General features: G+C 43.3%; 1 protein-coding gene across 3 annotated transcripts in view; it reads right to left on the minus strand.

Annotated features, from left to right (window-relative positions):
• The window catches only part of NAALADL2 (N-acetylated alpha-linked acidic dipeptidase like 2), a 418,513-nt gene that overhangs the window by 136,243 nt on the left and 261,348 nt on the right, over window positions 1-20,922 (minus strand). For all 3 annotated transcript variants that reach the window (XR_012788046.1, XM_075570757.1, XM_075570756.1), the window contains exons 6-7: window positions 7,171-7,311; window positions 911-1,003 (exon numbers count right to left, since the gene is read on the minus strand). Coding sequence is in view for 2 of the 3 variants with exons in the window: in XM_075570757.1 (XP_075426872.1) it covers window positions 911-1,003; window positions 7,171-7,311 (234 nt within the window). In the remaining variant the exon portion in view is untranslated. The remainder of the gene's footprint in view (window positions 1-910; window positions 1,004-7,170; window positions 7,312-20,922) is intronic.

Consider the following 20,922-nt stretch of genomic DNA (forward strand, 5'->3'; position numbering starts at 1 on the left):
GGGTCTAAACCACCTGCGGCCGTATTTTCTCCAGTGATCAAGCAGTTTTGCATGCAAATCATTGCTCAAATGAATTGAATGTTGACTGCAAGTGCCAAAGCCCCATTGCGCTATGGCGCATCTAGCCAATAGAAATGACTGAATTTGGCAATGGTCAATGAGCAAATAAAAAAACACGCGCTTTGGCCAGTTATAAATGACTTTACCGAACAGAGGACCAAGTAAATCCTGTGGTCTTGCTCCATGCAGAACACTAATTGTCCCTTCTTCTAACACATGCAATAATCCAGAGCTTTCGCATGGAAAGCCCCAATACCTTCAGTGTAGGGTTGCCAGGGGTCTAGTATTGAACAGGACTGTCCAGTAAAACATTCAAGGTTATACTGGACATGTATGTGTCCGGGAATTACCTCTCTGGACATAGTGACCTGACCGGCTTGGGGGACCGCAGGATTTCCCTGAGCAGGGAGAGAGCAGGGTTGTTGCTAGGAGGCTGGGCAGCTTCCTCCATCCTGATTGGCTGCATTACCCAGCAGCAGTCAATCAGAACAAGGTGTCAGGAGCCTGGGGGTGGGAGCAAGGAGAGGAGGCAACAGCATGGAGCGGGGAGAGGTGTGCGTGTGTCGAGTGCATCACACCTTTCACCACTGTGTCCAGTATTTTTGGAAAAGCCATCTGGCAACCCTACTTCAGTGGGACAGTCAATACAATCCCAATTTATAGAATAAGATCTATTATCATAAATGTTTTTATAACATATATTTTATTTACCAGATATTTGAGAGATCTGGGAGATCTGGTAAACAAAATAACCAGAGTAGTACATTTTCAATAGAAACATTTTTATACTAAGGGGACCATAGATTAATATTATCTTTATATTTTACAGAAAAAAAATACATCAACTTGCCTGGAATAACTGATCCTCTTAAGAATCCAAACGAATTAGATATGTCTTTGTATGTTGGTGTAGACTGAATGTTCAGGCGGATTATACCATTTTCTTTAACGAAGGAGAAGAGAATAAAAACACATTAGTGCACAGTACTAAATTATAATGCAGTGAAAATACTGTAATTGCTAATAATAGATACTTTTCATTCCGAGAAGAAATGAATGTAGTAAGATACAGTATATCTGTTATCTTTAAATTGACTTCAACATTCTTTTCGGATAATTAAATGATTGGAATTGTGTGCTTCATTATTTTACAAACATTTACACCACCGGCAGCTTGAGATGTAAGAGAAAAAATAGGATTTATATTGCCAACGTTAGGTAGATGGATACATGTATTACATAGTACTGTACGTACTGCATACCAAAAAGGATTACATTGCAGAGAAATATATTAGAGAAAATACACAAAAACAAATATATTAAAACACAGTAGAAATCATGGGATAAGTATAAAAAAATGTATACAGTCACAACATATCCCTGGGGTAAAGCAATGGCTTAACGTTTTGGGGTACGGATCCCTTTCGCAGATGCGAGCCTCAATGTAACCCTTCTCCACACTAATGGATAATAATGTGCAGCCTGGGAAAACACACATCTCGAATAATAAATGGAATAGAACACAGGAGCACAGCCAAAATCCCAGCAGGAAAAAAGAGGAATTCAGGGCAACTCTGATTTAAAATAAAATACTTTTATTTAATCAGCTCACAATGGTACTGAAACGCGAAAGAACGCACCTATTGTAGTGCCGACGAGTATTGTAAAACAAATCTGGGGCAATCACCAACAAGACCCAGGTACTCTGGGTACTTGCTGGGTAAATGCTGCAACATTTCAGTGACATTTCTGCAGACAGACTAATGGCCCATCAGATTAACAGCGGGGGTCCCTGGCAGGCCCATTCAATCTGAATGGGACTGCCAGGGACCCCTGCTGTGTTAATCCGATGGGCCATTAGGCTCTGCAGAAATGTCACTGAAATGTTGCAGCATGTACCCAGCATGTACCTGAATCTTGTTGGTGATAGCCCCAGATTTTCCAAGGCAAGTATGGCAAGTTTTAGAATACTTGTCGGCGCACCTGTACGCGTTTCATCCCATTGGACTTTATCAAGGTGTTACATTCCGATGGGACGAAACGCGTTGGTGCGTTCTTTCACGTTTTAGGACCATTGTGAGCTGATGAAATAAAAGTCTTTTATTTTAAATCGGAGTTGCCCTGAATTCATCTTTTTTCCTGCTGGGATTTTGGCTGTGCTCCTGTGTTCTATTCTATTTGCGGTTTCTACTTCGGAGGATTGCACGCTTGGAAGCACTGAACTCGTCTTGGAAATATATTGGCAGGTAATGGGCAATAGCCCTTATATATTTACCTTGAGCCTTCATCTGTTGTTGATCTTACCCATTAGGGAATTATACGCAAGGGCCATGGATGTGGTTGTCAATTGGACACCATTAGGTCTGTATTTCCCTTATACATGGAGGTTTGTTTATGGACATTTATTGATCATGGACATTTCCAGTGTATTCTTTGTATACATTCCAAGTGCTTTACATATCAAGACAAGTCTTTTTGAAAGCACTCGGTGTGTCAGGTGATATAATGAGTGATTTAAAAAAATCTATTTAATGGTATTAAAGTAAAAAATAGTTATCAAGGCAAAGTTTGCAGCCAAGGTGAACATGAAACATAAACAAACATAAACGCTATATACACATACGATAATGGTAAGTACAAATGAATATCCTTATCTTAAATAAAAAGTCAAGCTATGTGCTAGAAGTCTAGCGCAATCAAAGGATATGTATGACGTAAATACAAGACTGAACATTAATAGTGTTAAAAACCTGTATATAGTAGAACAGGTAGCGTGCGGAGTGATATGTAAACTTTTAATAGTGGGACACACATGCATGCTCCCTCTCGTGTGCTCTACAAATAAACACCATATATAATATATATATATATATATATATATATATATATATATATGTAGTTAGTACGATCATGCACCACACCTATAATATAGGCACACAAAATGTGTTAGCAAGCCTAGAGGCACGAATCAGAGTTCGTATCCATTTATGGCTTCTTAAAGAATAATTAACCTAATGGTGAAAAAGTCCCTAGTATAGATATACAAAACTGATAAACAGCAAGGTAGAATCCCACGGTTAATTACATATGGACTATAGGCACACAAAATGTGTTAACAGGCCTAGAGGCCCGAATCGGGTTCGTATCCAGTTATAGCCAATTTGATGTTGCGGCACCATGAGGAGGGATACTGACAGCAAGCGATTGCGAGGGAGAAGGTGAGAGAGTTACAGAGGCCCCGCACTCTACCCCGACAATCAGTTTAATTGTTGTCGGGAAGAGCGCGGGGCCTCTGTAACCGCGGGCTCATGCAGGGGCACCAATAGCACCGTCATCAAGCCGGCCCTGCTTAATGACTCTGCTCCATCTAATACCTTTCCCCTTATTTTCCTTCCTGACTCTCTCATCCCCAGTGTTCTCAGACTTAGAATTGTGATGTTCATTTCCATTGTTTAAGCACTATTAATGTTTCTTTAAAATCTTCTGTGATACACTGTAATTTTAAAATGTTTTATTATTATTTCAGAACAAAAAGAAATACAAATCTACAGTACAAATGTACCATTTGAATGAGTTTTACCTGCTCCGTTCACTTTAATTCAACAAGAGTTTAAGGTATTGCTATCATGCCAGCCAGAAGACTCTTCTCATCATTTAGGGGAAACTTAAAAAGTACTGTATAAGGTCCCACATTGTGATACCAAATTTTAGTTGTCTAAACCATGTTCTTGGTAAACTGGCAACAAAAATGTCGAAGTTACAGTATAGGGCTAATGAGACTGCCACTTTTAAAAATAAAATATTCCAAATGGCAAGACGTGCTTTATCCTGGAAATTAGTGTTTCATGTGTTGGATACGTTATTGTCTCCAAAATAAATCATCCATCCCTTTATATCTAATTTAAACTGCTTCACTCCGATCTCTGTCTGCTCACACCATTATTCTGTTTATTTGTCTGTTGCTTTCAAAATAAACCCTTTTTTTCATCTAGAGAATGAGTGCCTTAAGGCCAGGACCTACTGTAGCAACATTACAAATGTTTTCTTAGTAGAAAGCCAAGATCAAATTAAATAGTAAACCAGGATAGATCTCTGTTGAGAAAAAATATATGTATGCTGGAGGCATAAAATAAGAAACAGCCCATGGCCTTAAAGATAGCAGTGGTAGCTGAAATGGTTCCATCATAGATTTGGCTGTCCAGCAATGCCTAATAATCTCTTTTGTATAAAGTGTAGCATCCCAAAGGTGATTACATATAAAGACAGATGGATTTCTTTAGTCAATGAATGTTCCTAAAATAAAATAATGTACTTTCAGTAAAAAAAAACAGTAAAGAATACAGATAGGTCAGTTATTATTTCAAAATATCAAATGGTGAAGAATTACTCCAGAGAAATATTTTATTTTGAATTGTGATATTCCTTACCATTGTTTAAACATTAGTAAACAATGAGACTGTGCTCACTAAGGTCTGTACTATAGCAAGCGCTTGCGCATGTGTGCGGATGACGTTGTGCACGCGTTTTGTGTGTATACTCCAAACAATGATGCGCGTGACTAGGAGGCGTGGCCATGACATCACATGGGTAGGCCTCACTGTGATTGGCTCACAGTGTCATGTGGCACGGCAGCCACTCGAAAATATAAATGTCTTTGTATTCCCACACAGCTGCCGCGCCAACGCTCTCTGTCATGCGCGCGCCTCTGCACTAGATACACTGTCATAGGGAGACATGTATTTCTCATTGACGCGCACGCGCTTACTGTAATACAGGCCTAAAGTAGCCAATGAGCTACATGTAGCAAAATCCCATGAATATTTTTCCCTACTTATCCTACTCAACCTCTCTGCTGCCTGCAATGCTGTTGATCACTTTCTTCTCCTTTATACTCTAAACTCTCTTAGTATCCTCAACATAACCAAAAAAGAAAACACAGGTGCGCACCAAGGTAAGAGTAATATAGTGTATTACAACAATAAAAAAGTAAACACTTCCATATAATAAAACTTTAATTCATCCAGGTCTGAGCTATATCCTCTTCTATTAGGCTCCAATATAGATGATATAAAGGGGCGATGTCAAATTCCCTCCAGATAGCAGTCCCGCGCGCTGGGGCTGGCTCTGTAGCACTGACTGCAATCCTGCCTCCACGGGTGTCGGCGTGGTAGGTGGCGATGTGCGCATGCGTGGGAAAGAAGCCCTCTGCAGCCGTCTGTGGATGCCGGTCCGTTTGAGGAATCGCGGCCGGAATGGATACACTTGTGTGTATGCCAACTACCAAGGTAGGGGTAAGCTGGTTACACAATTCGCGGCGCATTTCATATACCAAGTATACTTCATCAGGCGACACCCGTGGAGGCAGGATTACAGTCAGTGCTACAGAACCAGCCCCAGCGCGCGGGACTGCCATCTGGAGGGAATCTGACATCGCCCCTTTATACCATCTATAGTGGAGTCTAAAAGAAGAGGATATCGCCCCGACCTGGATGAATTAAAGTTTTATTATATGGAAGTATTTACTTTTTTATTGTTGTAATACACTATATTACTCTTACCTTGGTGCTCACCTGTGTTTTCTTTTTTGGTTGCCTTGCTCTGCTGACGGAGTTCTCCGCCCGGATCCATCTTTGAAGTGAGGGGAGACACTTCGAATCACAGGAGCTGCAAGAGGAAAGAGAGGAGTCACTTTTCCATATCCATAGGAAGCAAGAGCGCGGACTGAACATTCTCTATCCTCAACATAACCCTATCCTGGCTCTCATCTTGCCTCTCCCATCGCACATTTTCAGTCTCTGTTGCTAACATGTCTTTGTCTTCTGTCGATCTGTCTGTTGGTGTAGCTCATGGCTCTGTTCTGGGACCTTTCCTTTTCTCTCTCTACACACCATCACTTGGTGACCTCATCAACTCTAGTGGCCTTAGGTATCATCTCTATGCAGATGATACACAGATATATCCATCTACCCTGACCCTCACCCCTGAAATCCAGTCCCAAAACTCTGATTGCCTCCTGGCTATATCCTCATGGATGGTGCACTGCCACCTTAAGCTTAATATGTCTAAAACTGAGCTCCTCATATTCCCCCCCCACCCCCTGATCTGGCCTAAAATCTCCTTTTTCCATCACAATAAACAGTACTACCATCTATCCTGTCACCAAAGCACATTGCCTAGGAGTGATATTTGACTCCTCTTCCATTCACATTCATGGCATGGCTGAAACTTGTCACGTCTTCCTCCATAATTATGCCAAGATTTGCCCTTTCCTATGCCAATCTGCTGCTAAAATGCTAATGCTAAAACTCTAATGCTAAAACTTTAATGCATGCCCTTAACCTCTCCTGTCTGGATTATTGTAACCTACAGTACTACTAACAGCCCTCCCTGCCTCACAACTTTCTCCTTTGCAATCTATCCAAAATGCTGGTGCTAGAATGATTGCACTTTATCTGCTCATCTCCTCCTTAGATCCCTTACCTGCAAGGCTCTCCACTCATCTGCTCCTCCCTAAATATCAGCTATGATCTCTTGTTATGCTCCTGCGTTCTAACCAATAACTGTCTCCTTCCCACCTCTTTCACCCCTACTGCGCTCTCTCGCCTTAAACCTTTTTCCTTTACTGCCCCTTACCTGTGGATCTCCTTCCCACTCAGTATACACCAAACACCCTCTCTCCCCACTTTCATATCAAACCTTAAAATTCACCTCTTATTTGAAGCATTTCAGTACTGTAGCTTAGACTCGTGGCTACTGTTCCATACCCACAGTCGCTCCTACAAGCATTGTGGCCATGCACTGCCATCTACTGCACTTATTCCATCTCCTGCTGTCTCTCAACATACAACTTAGAGTGTAAGCTCTCCGGGGCAGGGATTTCCTTTCCTATTCTGATTTTGTTTGTTGCACTTATTGTATGATAATTCCCTGTACTGTATTGTCTCTTTATAAAGCACTGAGTAAACAGTGGGCACTATATAAATAGAGATATATATATATATTTGCATAATTTTTCTTCTAATTTTTTGTGATACTCTGTAATTTGAATATTTAAAAAAAAATCAGAAATAAAAATCTACAGTAAAAATGTACGAATTGAATGAGTTTTACCTGCTTCAGACATCTTAATTGGGAGACAGTCATTACTCCAGGCATTGTCAGTCACAGAAAAAAGTTCTTTTAAAAGAGATACAGCTACAGGCTGTACTAACAATGCGGTCCGGTTTGACCTTGTTCGCCAGTAGTTTCCATCTAGATAAAAGATACACACATTGGTTAGTAATATAAAACATCAGCTACCCAAAGTAAAGGGGAGAGCATTTCTTTAACTTCTCATATACAGTATGTTTTCTAACACAATCAGTTATTTCATTTCAATTAATACAAAAGCACCAATATTAGAAGTTGGAAAATCTACTGAGAGCAAAAAAAGAACCAACCATATTATATCTGACATTTTTGCTCACATTTTGCAAGTGCTGGGTATTGCCAACTCCAAGTATACTTGTTGGAGCAGGGGTGGGCAACTCCACGCCTCAAGGGCCACCAACAGGTCGGGTTTTCAGGTTATCCCTGCTTCAGCACAAGCAACTCAGAGAGTATATATAATATATACACACACACACCACAGTACCGGTCTGCTAAAGGCAACAAAAATCCCGCTAACTGCATTTATCGCTACAAATAGTTCATACTTGCCAATCGATGTTTCAGACAAGGTCTTTTTCATTTGCTTAAAGCAGCAGTTGAAACTGCGGTTCCCCTCCCCCCTTTTAATATGTGCCTCAATACAATCCATACAATGATGAGTAATTAGCTAAGTTGCCAATCGATCCATTCTCCTGTGATCGATCGGCAAAGATTCAGCTTGGGTATTCACTAAATGGCTCAGTGCAGCAGAAGAGGACCAAAGGTGCAAAGTTCTGTGGGGAAATGAATGTGACCAGGCAGTCACTAGACACAATTGGTGCATTGCTAGAGAGAGGGAAGGACACAAAAAGGGGTGTGCCAGAGCCTGTTTCAGAAGAAGAAGGTGATGTAACTTTGGAAATACAGGCAGTCCTCGGTTATCCAACACAATGCGTTACTCAAAATGGCGTTGGATAGCTAAACGTCTTAAAGCGAAACACGTTTTCCCATAGGAACACTGTTTAAATGAAAGGTTCTGTTCCTGAAGGCATTTTTAATGCTAAAATACACAAAATATTTTACTCAGGCAATAAGATATGCAGCATACACATACATTATATAGTGTAGATACTGTTTTATATATATAATATAACATAATATATTATGTAATTTAATAATATAATATATTATATAGTATAATATAATATTATATGATATATATATTATATACACATAAACAACTTTGCAAAGCGTCGTAAGAGCGTTGGATAAGCCGTTTTGGCGTTGTAAAAATGAACATAGGTATGCATTGCATAGCGTTGGATAAGCCATTCGTTGTAAAGCGAAGCGTTGTAAAACGAGGACTGCGTGTACTGTAGTTGGTATTGCAAAAATAATGCTTGTTACATTATAATGCATTAAAAATTTAATTGAGTGTTTAATTAAAAATGCTACAAGTATTTTCTCATTGTATAGAACTGATTTATTTAAAAAAAAAAAAAACACATGTAGCATATTGCTTGATCTGCAGCTTTAAGTCAATAACTAAGTATACAATACAATGATACACCAAGAATGATTTCTTGTTACACAAAATGTTATTAATTTTTGTATGATGGTCTTAGTCAACAGTATTAAAATCCTTGTGCTAACCGGTGATATTGTTGCATTATTAAGTCCTGCTGCCTACAGCCTGACAACTCCTCCTTTTCTAAGCATCTCAAGCATTAAGAGTATGTCCGAGTCTCTTTGTGGAATTCCCTTGATTGTAATGCCCATTTAATGTGCTGTAAAAATGCTGTCAGTTTTGTTTTCTACTATTTTAAATGAAATTTAAAGTAGCACTGTAAGAAATCTGTGCAGAGGTACATTTAATGGAGGCCGATTAGGGTGAAATCAAATCCCGGCTTTATTGCGCCTGTTCCTTTAACAAGGCAAAACATACAAAAAACAAACAAAATAAAGGCCTACTCCACTTTGGAGAATAACTAAACCTTTACTCCAGCCTTTTCTAACTGGGTGGGTAGCTAAGCTGGTTACCACCCTATACACACACATACACATATATAAATATATAGACAAGTCACCTGATGCTACTATTCTGCCCTTGTAATAGTTCTATTGTGGGAGATCACCTTCAGTTTCCTGGAACCTACAGCAGATGGAGGCGCTGCACTGCTAAAGAGATATGTGGGGTATGAACCCCAGAAGCCTAGTCCTGTGTCCCCACTACCATCGGTGGACGAGTCAGCCCTCCTGTTACCAGCAGGTATCATGCACCACACGACCAGTAATGGTAGAATCTCCCAGGGGTTGGGGGAAATACCGTTACACACACACACACACACATATACATATATATATATATATATATGTATATACACATATATATACACACACACACACAACAGTCCAACAAGAAAGTCTCTTATCTGTTTCTGTTGTTGCTGCAAGGGAAGAAGGCCTCTCTGTTCTCCTGGGTCAGCGTCCTTGTGTACTATGGCAATCTCTGTGTCCAGGTATAGAGGTCTTGTCCCCTTGTCTTGCTATCAGCATATAGTCCTTCTGTGTGCATCAAGACATCATCTTTTCCTCAGGTCAGCCCACTTGTGGGCTAAGGAAATCTCTGCAGTCCTCTTTCTCCTTATGTCAGCCCAAATGTGAGCTAAGGAATGTCTCTCCTGTTTCTCACATCAGGCTTTTCTAAAAGTCCTAATCAGCCAGGTGGAGTCTGGTTGATTTTCTGTGTGCAATTAACCAGCACACTGCTGGATTTAGAGGCAGTTTCTCTGAAACAGTGATAAGTCCCTATTACAAGCACATTTATTTTTAAGATTTAAACACTTATGCCCGCAGTAGATGACAAAACATTTGACAGGGACTATGCTAAATGCTATTTTTCAGAAACTGGTACAGTATATCCACCAGACCCTATCAATGTAAAATATCGGTGCGTGTGAATCTCTCTTCCCAGATAACTTGTTAAGCATTGGTGATACAAAGTACACCAGTCTCTTGACTGAAGTAACAGGGGTAACAATTTCTAACCCCGTTCCTTTTAGATAAACACGAAGGATACCATTGTCTATCCTTAAAGTAATGTTACGTTTTATAAACTTAGCTATTTAAAAAAAAAAAAAAAAACCTGAATCCTCTGGGCTATTTTTCTGCATAAAGATGTAATTAGTGTCAACACCACAGAGCTCAGCAATTAAATAATGTCAAAGTTATCACTATTCAGTCACACGATGAATGGGTTCTTCCTGTCCAATGGGGGAAATGTCGCTGTGTTTCCGAAAGCTCACAGTGGGTGGCAATTTTCAAATATAAACATTTAGAAAGTCAAATTGTTCTGTCTTCTGTTCTTTCCTTTGTGTTAAAGCTGCTTTAATTATTTCAAAAGAGTGTGGCTGTCAGTGGAGCCAATTAAAGTAGCCACTTAAAACTACTTTGTCATCCTATACATATGGTTTAACATCCCAGCAGCCTCTTTTCACATTGGTCCTTAATTAGTTTCATTGTCTCGGTTCCTTAGCCTGACACTAGATGCGCCAACCTGTTTCGTTTAATTAAAGTAGATGATTTTAGTGCAAGAAAGTACAAGGAATAAACAAGTGTAATACAGGTAAAGCCCTCTCATGCATGTATGTCTTTATTTATATACCCCCATTAATGTACATCATGTGCAATAATTGTGCTACTCTGTACAGATGGTTCATATGAAACATTTTCATTTGTGGAGTATGAGTGTTGTTTGCCTGTTTGCAAAAAGGAGGCAGGCACACGGACTTAAGCATGAATAAATTTAATGTGCCATATAAACGACGTTTCGGCAGCAAGATGCTGCCTTTTTAAAAGTGAGGGCTACAAAACTAAACAATCAAAGCATATTTATACCCTCGTACTCACCCCACTGTCCACTTCCTACGACGCTGACGCCCCCTGATGACGTAGGTGCGTCGACGCGTCACGCTGACGTCAGAAGGGGCGGGCTCCAGGCAAACATGGGAGAACCAGACCAAACAGGCAATTTTTGCCAGTCGCCATGGCAACCCTGCAGTCAGAGAGCGGAGGAGCGAGATCCCATACAGCAATTCAGAAGAGTGAGAAAAACACAAACACCTCCAACCAATAAATGCTGGTATAGATAAAACAGTTCTGCCTATAGGTGAAAATAGGAAATATATACAGTGCATATAACAATTACACCGCAACCGCGGGAAAGAGAACAAATCAAATAAAGAGAACTGTACAACTCCAAAACTAGCTAATTATTAAATGTTATTAAACAGCTGTGATGCATGCATCAATCACAGGGGAATTGCAATTAATACTAATAAGTATTAATGAGAAATCCATGAACCGGTGATAAACGAAATCCAGAAGGGGACAGATGAAGTCCACGGAGACGCTTCAATCAGTCTAATGGGAGACCAAATGATCTCCTGTCAAGGAAGCACCTTAAGTTCTGTTGCTCATTGAGACCACCACCATTACTAGTGTTCAATGAGTGGATCCAATATGCTTCCCGCCTCAGAAGGAACGTCTTTCTAGAATGAGTTCCTTGTCTAGGTGCTACATACTCTACCCCCATAATTCTCAGGGACCCGACATTATGCCTATACTCCACACAGTGTTGGACAAGGACAGTAGGATCCGTACCCTTGCGTATGACACTTTTTTGCTCAATATATCTTATTTTCAGCATTCTTGTGGATTTTCCCACATACAATAAACCACAGGGGCATTTAATGATGAACACCACATGTGTAGATCTGCAAGTAATCCTGCATTTACATTTGATGCCTTTGGGAGTGTATGTATCCCCAATGACAAGGCTATTGCAAACCGAACAATTTAAACATCTAAAATTACCAGGTCTTCTGCCTGATATATATATATATATATATATATATATATATATATATATATATATATATATCAGACAATAATATGCTGTGCACCACCTATGAGCCTTTAAGACAGGGAGAAATCTGGCTGACACGCTAATCCATACTTATAATGTATGTAACTATAAAGTCCCTCATTTCCTGAAAGGTGGAAGACCTGGTAATTTTAGATGTTTAAATTGTTCAGTTTGCAATAGCCTGTTCATTGAGGATACATTCACTCCCCCCCATAGTGGTAAAGGCATCAAAATTAAAAACAGGATTACTTGCAGATCTACACATGTGGTGTTCATCATTAAATGCCCCTGTGGTTTATTGTATGTGGGAAAAACCACAAGAATGCTGAAAAGAAGATATATTGAGCATATGTCAGGGCGTGCTCACCACAAACGAGACGGGACCGCGGTGCTGAGGTGGGATAGGATATAACGCCACCCACAGCCACGAGGGCACGTCTTGAGAGTAGAGTGGTCTGGGAGTCCGGATCGGGGCAGGAGAGGTAAGGATGGTAGAGGGTGCTGTTTGCCAAGTCCGGGGTTAGAGAGAAGGACGTAATCATTTACCGTTTGCCAGGATCGGGAAGCCAGAGGTGCGGAGAGTCGTGTTGCCGTATGCCGAGTTCGGGATGCCAGAGGTGCGGGTAGACATAGCGGAAGCCGGATCGGTACACGAGGAAGACTGCAAAACAAGACAGGACAAGACAGGACTAGGGAGGCAGAGAGTGATGAGAACAACTGGTTCTATGCTCAGCCAACGAGTCAGTGACACTGTAAGGTATATACAGTATAGGAGAGAGGGTCCAAAGGTAGCGCAGCAAGATGGGGGTGTGTGGAAGGGCCAGGCTACAGCAGGGATAGGTCCAGCATGAGTCCCAGGGGAGGAGCCATAAAGCCCAGTAGTCAGACTGCATTTGATTACAGCAATGGTTTGAGGTGCTGTGCCTTTAAGGGGTTGGTGCGGCTCCGTGTGGCCGCGCCTCCATGTAGCAGTGCTTGCAGGCCCAAGAGTAGAAGAGGAGTCTTGGCGTGCGCGCGCGCGCCCATGTGGAGCTGTGATCGGCGTCCCGGAGAGAGGCTGCCTGCGTGCCGCGGGGGGACCCGTCGGAGCTGCAGGTGAGTGAGGAGCACGCCGAGGGCGGCGTGACTCCCAGACCCTTAGAGTACCCCCCCCTTCAGGGGCGACCTCCGGGCGTCCATGACATGGCTTGGAGGGATTGTTACGATGGAAAGCCTGGACGAGTCGAGGCGCGTGGAGATCCCGGTGGGAAATCCAGGAACGTTCCTCTGGTCCAAACCCCCTCCAGTGAACCAGGTATTGTACCCCTCCTCTGGAAATCCTAGAATCCAGGATAGACTGAACTTCGTACTCCTGTTGACCTTAGATCAGAAGAGGAAGTGGAGGAGACGTGGTCTTAGAAAAGCGAGGACTCTGGAATGCTGGTTTAAGCAACGATATATGAAAGACTGAAGGAATCTTCATCGAGGGTGGAAGGCGTAGGCGATAAGCCACAGGATTAATCCTCCTGACCACAGGAAAGGGACCGAGGAACTTAGGTGCTAGCTTCATGGTAGGAACCTTTAGTCGGATATTCCTGGAAGAAAGTCAAACCCTGTCTCCTGGGACGAATTCCAGAACTGGGCGTCGAAGGCGGTCTGCCTGGAGTTTCTGCCTCCCTGTAGCCACATTTAAGTTCTCCTGTATCCTCGTCCATAAGTCTTTCAGCCGGGAGATGCGCTTGTCAACCGCTGGTACTCCTGAGGATAGAGGAGAGAAGGGTAGACGGGAAGGATGGAAGCCACAATTTATGAAGAAGGGAGATTCTTGAGTGGAGTCATTGCGAAGGGAGTTAAGAGCAAACTCAGCCCAAGGAAGCAGATCCACCCAATCATCCTGTGTATCGGTTAAGAAACACCGAAGGTATTGTTCCAGGTTTTGGTTGGCCCTCTCCGTCTGCCCATTGGTCTGTGGGTGGTATCCCGAGGAGAATTGAAGTGAAATACCCAATTTTCGGGAAAAGGCTCGCCAAAATCTTGACACAAATTGAGACCCACGATCAGAGACGATGGTTGAAGGCACTCTGTGAAGACGAAAAATCTGCTGGATGAAAACATCCGCAAGCCTGGAGGAATTTGGAAGACCCCTCAGGGGGACAAGGTGAGTCTGCTTGGAAAAACGATCAATTACCACAAGAATCGTATTCTTTCCTTTGGAGTCTGGGAGCTCCACAATGAAGTCCATAGAAATATGGTTCCAGGGACGGTCTGGAATGGGTAAGGGAAGAAGAAGGCCTGCTGGTCTGACCCGGGGTACTTTGTTGCGAGCGCACGTGCCACACGCTTTAACAAACTCCTCCACATCCTTAGCCCTCTCTGGCCACCAGAAGGTACATTGAACAAGGTCGTTGGTTTTCCGTATCCCTGGATGTCCTGCTGATTTAGAGGAATGGCACCACTCGAGAACCCTTTTGCGGTGTTGGGGTGCCGTGTAGAGTCTTCCCTCCGGAACCTTGAAACACCTCGGAGCTTGTGATTGTTCGAATCGAATCTTGTCCAAAATATCAAAGGAGTTGGCGGACAGAATACATCTAGAGGGAATAATCGTCTCTAGCTGTTCTTCAGACTTGTCCTCTGCCAGGAACTGTCGAGACAGAGCGTCCGCCTTTAGATTTTTGGAGCCAGGAATAGAGGAGATAAGAAAATTGAATCGTGAAAAAAATAGTGCCCAGCGGGCTTGTCGAGAGCTCAAACGACGTGCCCCTTCTAAGTAGAGAAGGTTCTTATGGTCTGTGAGTATGGTTATAGGTGTCTCCGTACCCTCTAAGAAGTGTCTCCACTCTTCTAATGCCAACTTGATCGCCAAAAGCTCCCGGTTCCCGACATCGTAATTCCGTTCTGCGGACGAAAATTTCTTCGAGAAGAAGGCACATGGGTGTAGTCTGGCTAAGGGAGAGGTCCTTTGGGATAAGACAGCCCCAATGTCAGAGGCATCTACCCCCAAGGTAAATGGAAGTTTAGGATCTGGGTGGATGAGGATAGGGGCAGACACAAAAGCCTTTTTCAGAAGATTAAATGCCCGTATGGCGGTCTCAGACCATGATGAAGGATCTGCACCCTTCTTCGTGAGAGCAGTTATGGGAGATACCGTAGAAGAAAAATTGCAAATGAAGCGTCGATAATAGTTTGCAAAACCTAGAAAGCGTTGCACGGCTTTGAGAGTGGTCGGACGGGGCCAGTCCAAAATAGCCTTAAGTTTCTCTGGATCCATATTGAATCCGGAGTCAGAGATAACGTATCCCAAAAAAGCCACCGACTTGAGATGGAACTGACATTTTTCCAATTTCGCAAAGAGATGGTTCTCCCGGAGGCGTAACAGCACTTGTTGAACGTGTTTGATGTGTTCTTGAGGGGATTTAGAAAAGATTAGGATGTCATCTAGATAGACGATAAGAAATGTGTTAAGAATGTCCCGAAAAATCTCATTGACGAAATCCTGGAAAACTGCTGGTGCGTTGCACAGACCGAACGGCATGACCAGGTATTCGTAGTGGCCGTCATGGGTGTTAAAAGCAGTCTTCCATTCGTCCCCCTCACGTATCCTTACTAAATTGTAGGCACCTCTTAAATCCAATTTAGAAAAGATAGTTGCTCCCTGGAGACGGTCGAAGAGTTTCGGTATCAAGGGCAGTGGTCAGCGGTTCTTGCGTGTGATGCTATTCAAACCCCGGTAGTCTATGCATGGACGAAGAGAACCGTCCTTCTTTTTGACAAAAAAAGAAGCCTGCTCAGACTGGAGAGGAAGACTTTCGGATGAAACCCCTCTCTAAATTCTCTGCAATGTAAGTGTTCATGGCTTTAGTCTCTGGGAGAAAGAGAGGATAGGATCGTCCTCTGGGAAGAGGTGCCCCAGGTAGTAGGTCAATAGGACAGTCGAAAGAACGGTGCGGAGGTAGAACCTCGGAACGTGCTTTGTCGAACACATCACGGAATTCCCAGTACACAGAAGGTAGGGAGTCAACCTTCTCTGGCAGGGTAGTCAACCCACCAATCTTCTGGAAAATCCTGGTACATGTCTTGGCACAAGGAGCACTCCACTGGATAGGTTCCCGATCCGTCCAGTCGATGCGAGGTTTATGGAGTTGAAGCCAAGGAAGACCCAAAATCAGCTCAACAGAGGGAGTGTGGATAACATCGAGGGTAATGATCTCCGTATTAATGTCGATGAACTGCAGTAGGAGAGGCACCGTCTGTAGCGTGATGAATGCCGGCTGTAGAGGTCGACCGTCAATGGCCTCCAGACCTACTGGCGTCTTCTTATTGATAAATGGAATATTGTTTCGTCTAGCAAAAGTCTCATCGATGAAATTGCCTGCGGAACCGGAATCAATGAACGCCCGTGCTTGAGTGTGAAACCCCTCTCCAGACAGTGTTATAGGCAACATTATCCTGGTAGGAAGTACGTCTTTGACGATGGGAGAAAGTGTCAGTATTCCCAACGAAACTCTCCGGGATTTCATTGGGAGTTGGCGTTTCCCGGCTTGTGAGGACACTGGGGTAATATGTGACCGGAATTGCCACAGTACATGCAGAGACCGGCATTGCGCCGACGTTGTTTTTCAGCAGCAGACAGCTTGTTACCTCCCAACTGCATTGGTTCCAGGATGTCCCCGGAAGGGGGTGTATAGAAGGGCCAAGCTACGGCAGGGATAGGTCCAGCATGAGTCCCAGGGGAGGAGCCATAAAGCCCAGTAGTCAGACTGCATTTGATTGCAGCAATGGTTTGAGGTGCTGTGCCTTTAAGGGGTTGGTGCGGCTCCGTGTGGCCGCGCCTCCGTATAGCAGTGCTTGCGGGCGCGTGACCGAGCGTAGCCGCTGGCCCAAGAGTGCCCACGTGGAGCTGTGATCGGTGTTCCGGAGAGAGGCTGCCTGCGTGTCGCGGGGGGACCCGTCGGAGCTGCAGGTGAGTGAGGAGCACGCCGAGGGCGGCGTGACTCCCAGACCCTTACAGCATAAAAGTGTCATACGCAAGGGTACGGATCCTACTGTCCTTGTCCAACACTGTGTGGAGCATAGGTATAATGTCGGGTCCCTGAGAATTATGGGGGTAGAGTATGTAGCACCTAGTCAAGGAACTCCTTCTAGAAAGACGTTCCTTCTGAGGCGGGAAGCATATTGGATCCACTCATTGAACACTAGTAATGGTGGTGGTCTCAATGAGCAACAGAACTTAAGGTGCTTCCTTGACAGGAGATCATTTGGTCTCCCATTAGACTGATTGAAGCGTCTCCGTGGACTTCATCTGTCCCCTTCTGGATTTCGTTTATCACCAGTTCATGAGTTTCTCATTCATACTTATTAGTATTAATTGCAATTCTCCTGAAATTGATGCATGCATCATAGAAGTTTAATAACATTTAATAATAAGCTAGTTCTCTTTATTTGATTTGTTCTCTTTCCTGAGGTTGTGGTGTAATTGTTATATGCACTGAATATATTTCCTATTTTCACGTATAGGTAGAACTGCTTTTAACTATACCAGCATTTATTGGTTGTGGGCGTTTGTGTTTTCTCACTCTTCAGAATTGCTGTATGGGATCTTGCTTCTCCTCGATCTGACTGCAGGTTTGCCATTGCCTGTTTGGTCTGGTTCTCCCATGTCTGCCTGTCCACCAATCAGGGTTCTTCAGATTTAACCCTTCTGTTTTAAGTGCACTTCATCAGTGCACTTGTTGGGTTCATTTAATTTTTTGTTTGACTGGTTTATCTTTGTTCTACTTGGTAACAAGTAGAATTGCTGTTCAACTGAATTGGCCGGCTTCGCCGGCCAATCAGTTTCAAACCAGATCAAAATAGTCCCATGTCTGCCTGGAGCTCGCCCCATCTGACGTCTGACGTCAGCGTGACGTGTCAACGCACCTACGTCATCAGGGGGCGTCAGTGTCATAGGAGGTGGACTGTGGGGTGAGTACCAGGGTATACATATGCTTTGATTGTTTAGTATTGTAGCCCTCACCTTGAAAAAGGCAGCATCTTAGTGCCGAAATGATGGTTATGTGGCACATTAAATTAATTCATGCTTAAGTCTGTGTGCCTTCCTCCTTTTTGCATACTGGCTATCTCTGTGTCACGGGAGACTCCTGTGGCGGGTAGGATCTCGGTGGCCGGAACAGCACGAGCGTAGTAGGGGTCACAAGCAGGGGTCCGAGGCAGGCGGCAGGTAGCGAAGTCAGGTACAAGCAGAGGTCCGAGGCAGGCGGCAGGTAGCGAAGTCAGGTAACAAGCAGAGGTCGGCAACGAGGAGACTGGAACAGGACAGGGGAGCAAGGACAGGTCTGGGGGCAGGGACTGAGAACAGGAACAAACAGGGACAAGCCAGATTACCAGCAAGGGCTTTTACTGTGAACAGACTTCTATAATACAGGTACAGGTACAGAAACAGATCAGGAATCAGAAGCATGTGCATTAGGAGTCTGACTTCAAGCAAAGGCAAAAGCAACAGACAGGAAGCAAGCTATAAAGGACAGAGACAGGAGCAACAAGAAGACAGACAGACAGACAGAGGAACCCAGAGCCAACAGAAGGCAGCAGCACACCCAGTGGACAAGGAAGCTATGGCTAGGCAGGAGGTCTAGGAGACCCTGACATTACTCCCCCCCTCTCAAGAGCGTTCTCCGGACGATCCTCCAGGCTCTTCCCGGAGGCCTTGATGAAAAGTGGACTCAAGGTGACCCACCTCTGGTGGTTTGTCAGCGGGCAGAGGGTACTCCACAGGTACATTGGTTGCTGCAAGGAACCTCAGAATGGGTGCGTTCAGCCCAAAAGCAGGGGCAGAGACATCAGGAATGTGGGCATCAAGGACGGCTGCAGCCTTTTGACATGAGTCATTGGGGACACAGAGTTCGCTCTCCATGGTCTCCTCTTGCGACTGCCGTTTCGTGGCATCACCCAATGAAAAACCAGCTATTCAAGTTTTCAGCTCTTCCTCCACTGGTTATGCTTAGTGTGGCCTTCAGCTCCTCATGCTGTTCTTTGGGGACACACTGGGTACTCAAATAATCTTGCAGCATCTTTATTTTGTAGGCAGTCTGGAAACCTTCTTCCTGCTCCTAATTTATGGAGTTTCTTATCTCCTTCACTGACTTGGACATAGAGATTCTTGCACTCTTGGGTTACAGTTTCAAATCTGATATTTAACCCTTCGAAGATTTCTCTCAATGAACATAGTTCTGTGTTGAAGTGGCAACTCTTCTCCTTAGAGGCTTCCAGCTCTGTAGTAAGCCTGTGAACCTCTTTCTGAGATGCTTCCAGTGCTGCGTCAACTTGAGCCATGAAAGTCTGGTACTGGGCAGAATCAGCGTAAGCCTTCTCCAGCTTACTTGACAAGATCAACCTGTCATTCTCCAACTGATATTTTTCTTTTTCCCAGTCACCCTCTGCTTTTTCCAGCGCTAATTGCATCCTTGACTTTTCTTCTATCAATAGTCTCTTCTCCTCTTCTGATTCATGGAGTCTTTTATCTCCTTCACTGGCTTGGACAGAGAAGTTCTTACTCATTTGGTTTATAATTCCAAACCTACTATTTAACTCTTCGGAGGCGTCTCTCATAGAACGTATCTCTGTTTTCAAGTAGCATCTCTCCTCCCGAACGACTTCCATTTCTTTTTCAAGTAGCAAACCTCCTCCTGGGAGACTTTAAGTTCTGTATTAAGCCTGTCAATTTCCTTCATAGAGATTTCCAGGAATTCGTTACTTTTAGAAGCGAGGCGCCGATTCTCAGCAGCATCAGTATATGCCTTCTCCAGCTCAGCTGAAATGCCATCCATGTCACTCTCCAACTGCTCTTTTTCTTTCTCCTGGAGAACACACCTAGCAATTGCTGAGGATAGACAGTTTTGTAGTGCAGAATTAGCTTCTTGCTCCTTATCTAAACGTCCATAAAGACAATCAATCGCTTTCTGTGCAGCTTGAAGCGTCTGAGTAGGGGCATCTTTCTTCTCTTCCACTATTCTTGGGATACATCTGTGAGTTGCCTTTAGCGGCAGCATATCTCTTTCATCAAATGCAGACTCTGAGGTTAAATTTTCATTCTTAATTCCTTCTGCAACTTCCACAGTAATGCCTCCCTTCTTTTTCTTCTTCTTCCTTGCTTTGAGAAGTTCTGAAGAATCAGTGGTACTGTGTTCACATTTACTGCTCAAGACTGTTTGAGTGGGAGCCATAATTTCAGACATGGGGAAACCACAGTTCCCAAGAAACCAGTAAAGAGGAAATGTGTTTTTAAAACAGAAGCATTAGAATGAACAACAGGAATATTAGACACAGAGAGACACAAGATAGGAGAGCTGACCTTTTGAGACTTTAGCATCAGTCACAGAGATTTATAAATGCAAGGAAAAAACATAGACAGAGAAACCTGTAGTTATATCTGAAACTTTAGAAATCAGGCGTAGGGATATCATACAGACAGAGAGAACCTGCAGTTACATCTGAATCTTTAGATATCAGGCATAGAAATATCATAGACAGCAGGAAACTAATACAGAGAATACTTGTAGTTAGATCTGAAACTTTTGACATTGGACATAGGAATATCAGACAGAGAACCCTGCAGTCAAATCTGAAACCTTTGATATCAGGCGTAGGGATATCATATGTTGCAGAGAAACAAACTTTAGGGGAACTTGCAGGTAAACCTGAAACCTTAGAACCAATCATATGAAAAACTACAGATTGCAGGAAAAATCACAGAATGCAGTAACAAAATAATAGAAGCACTCTTGTCTTTTGAAATGGGAACCCTGTGAACTGCAGTGGTCCAACCAGTGATG

The sequence above is a fragment of the Ascaphus truei genome, chromosome 14 (assembly GCF_040206685.1).
Source record: "Ascaphus truei isolate aAscTru1 chromosome 14, aAscTru1.hap1, whole genome shotgun sequence".
Lineage (NCBI taxonomy): Eukaryota > Metazoa > Chordata > Amphibia > Anura > Ascaphidae > Ascaphus > Ascaphus truei.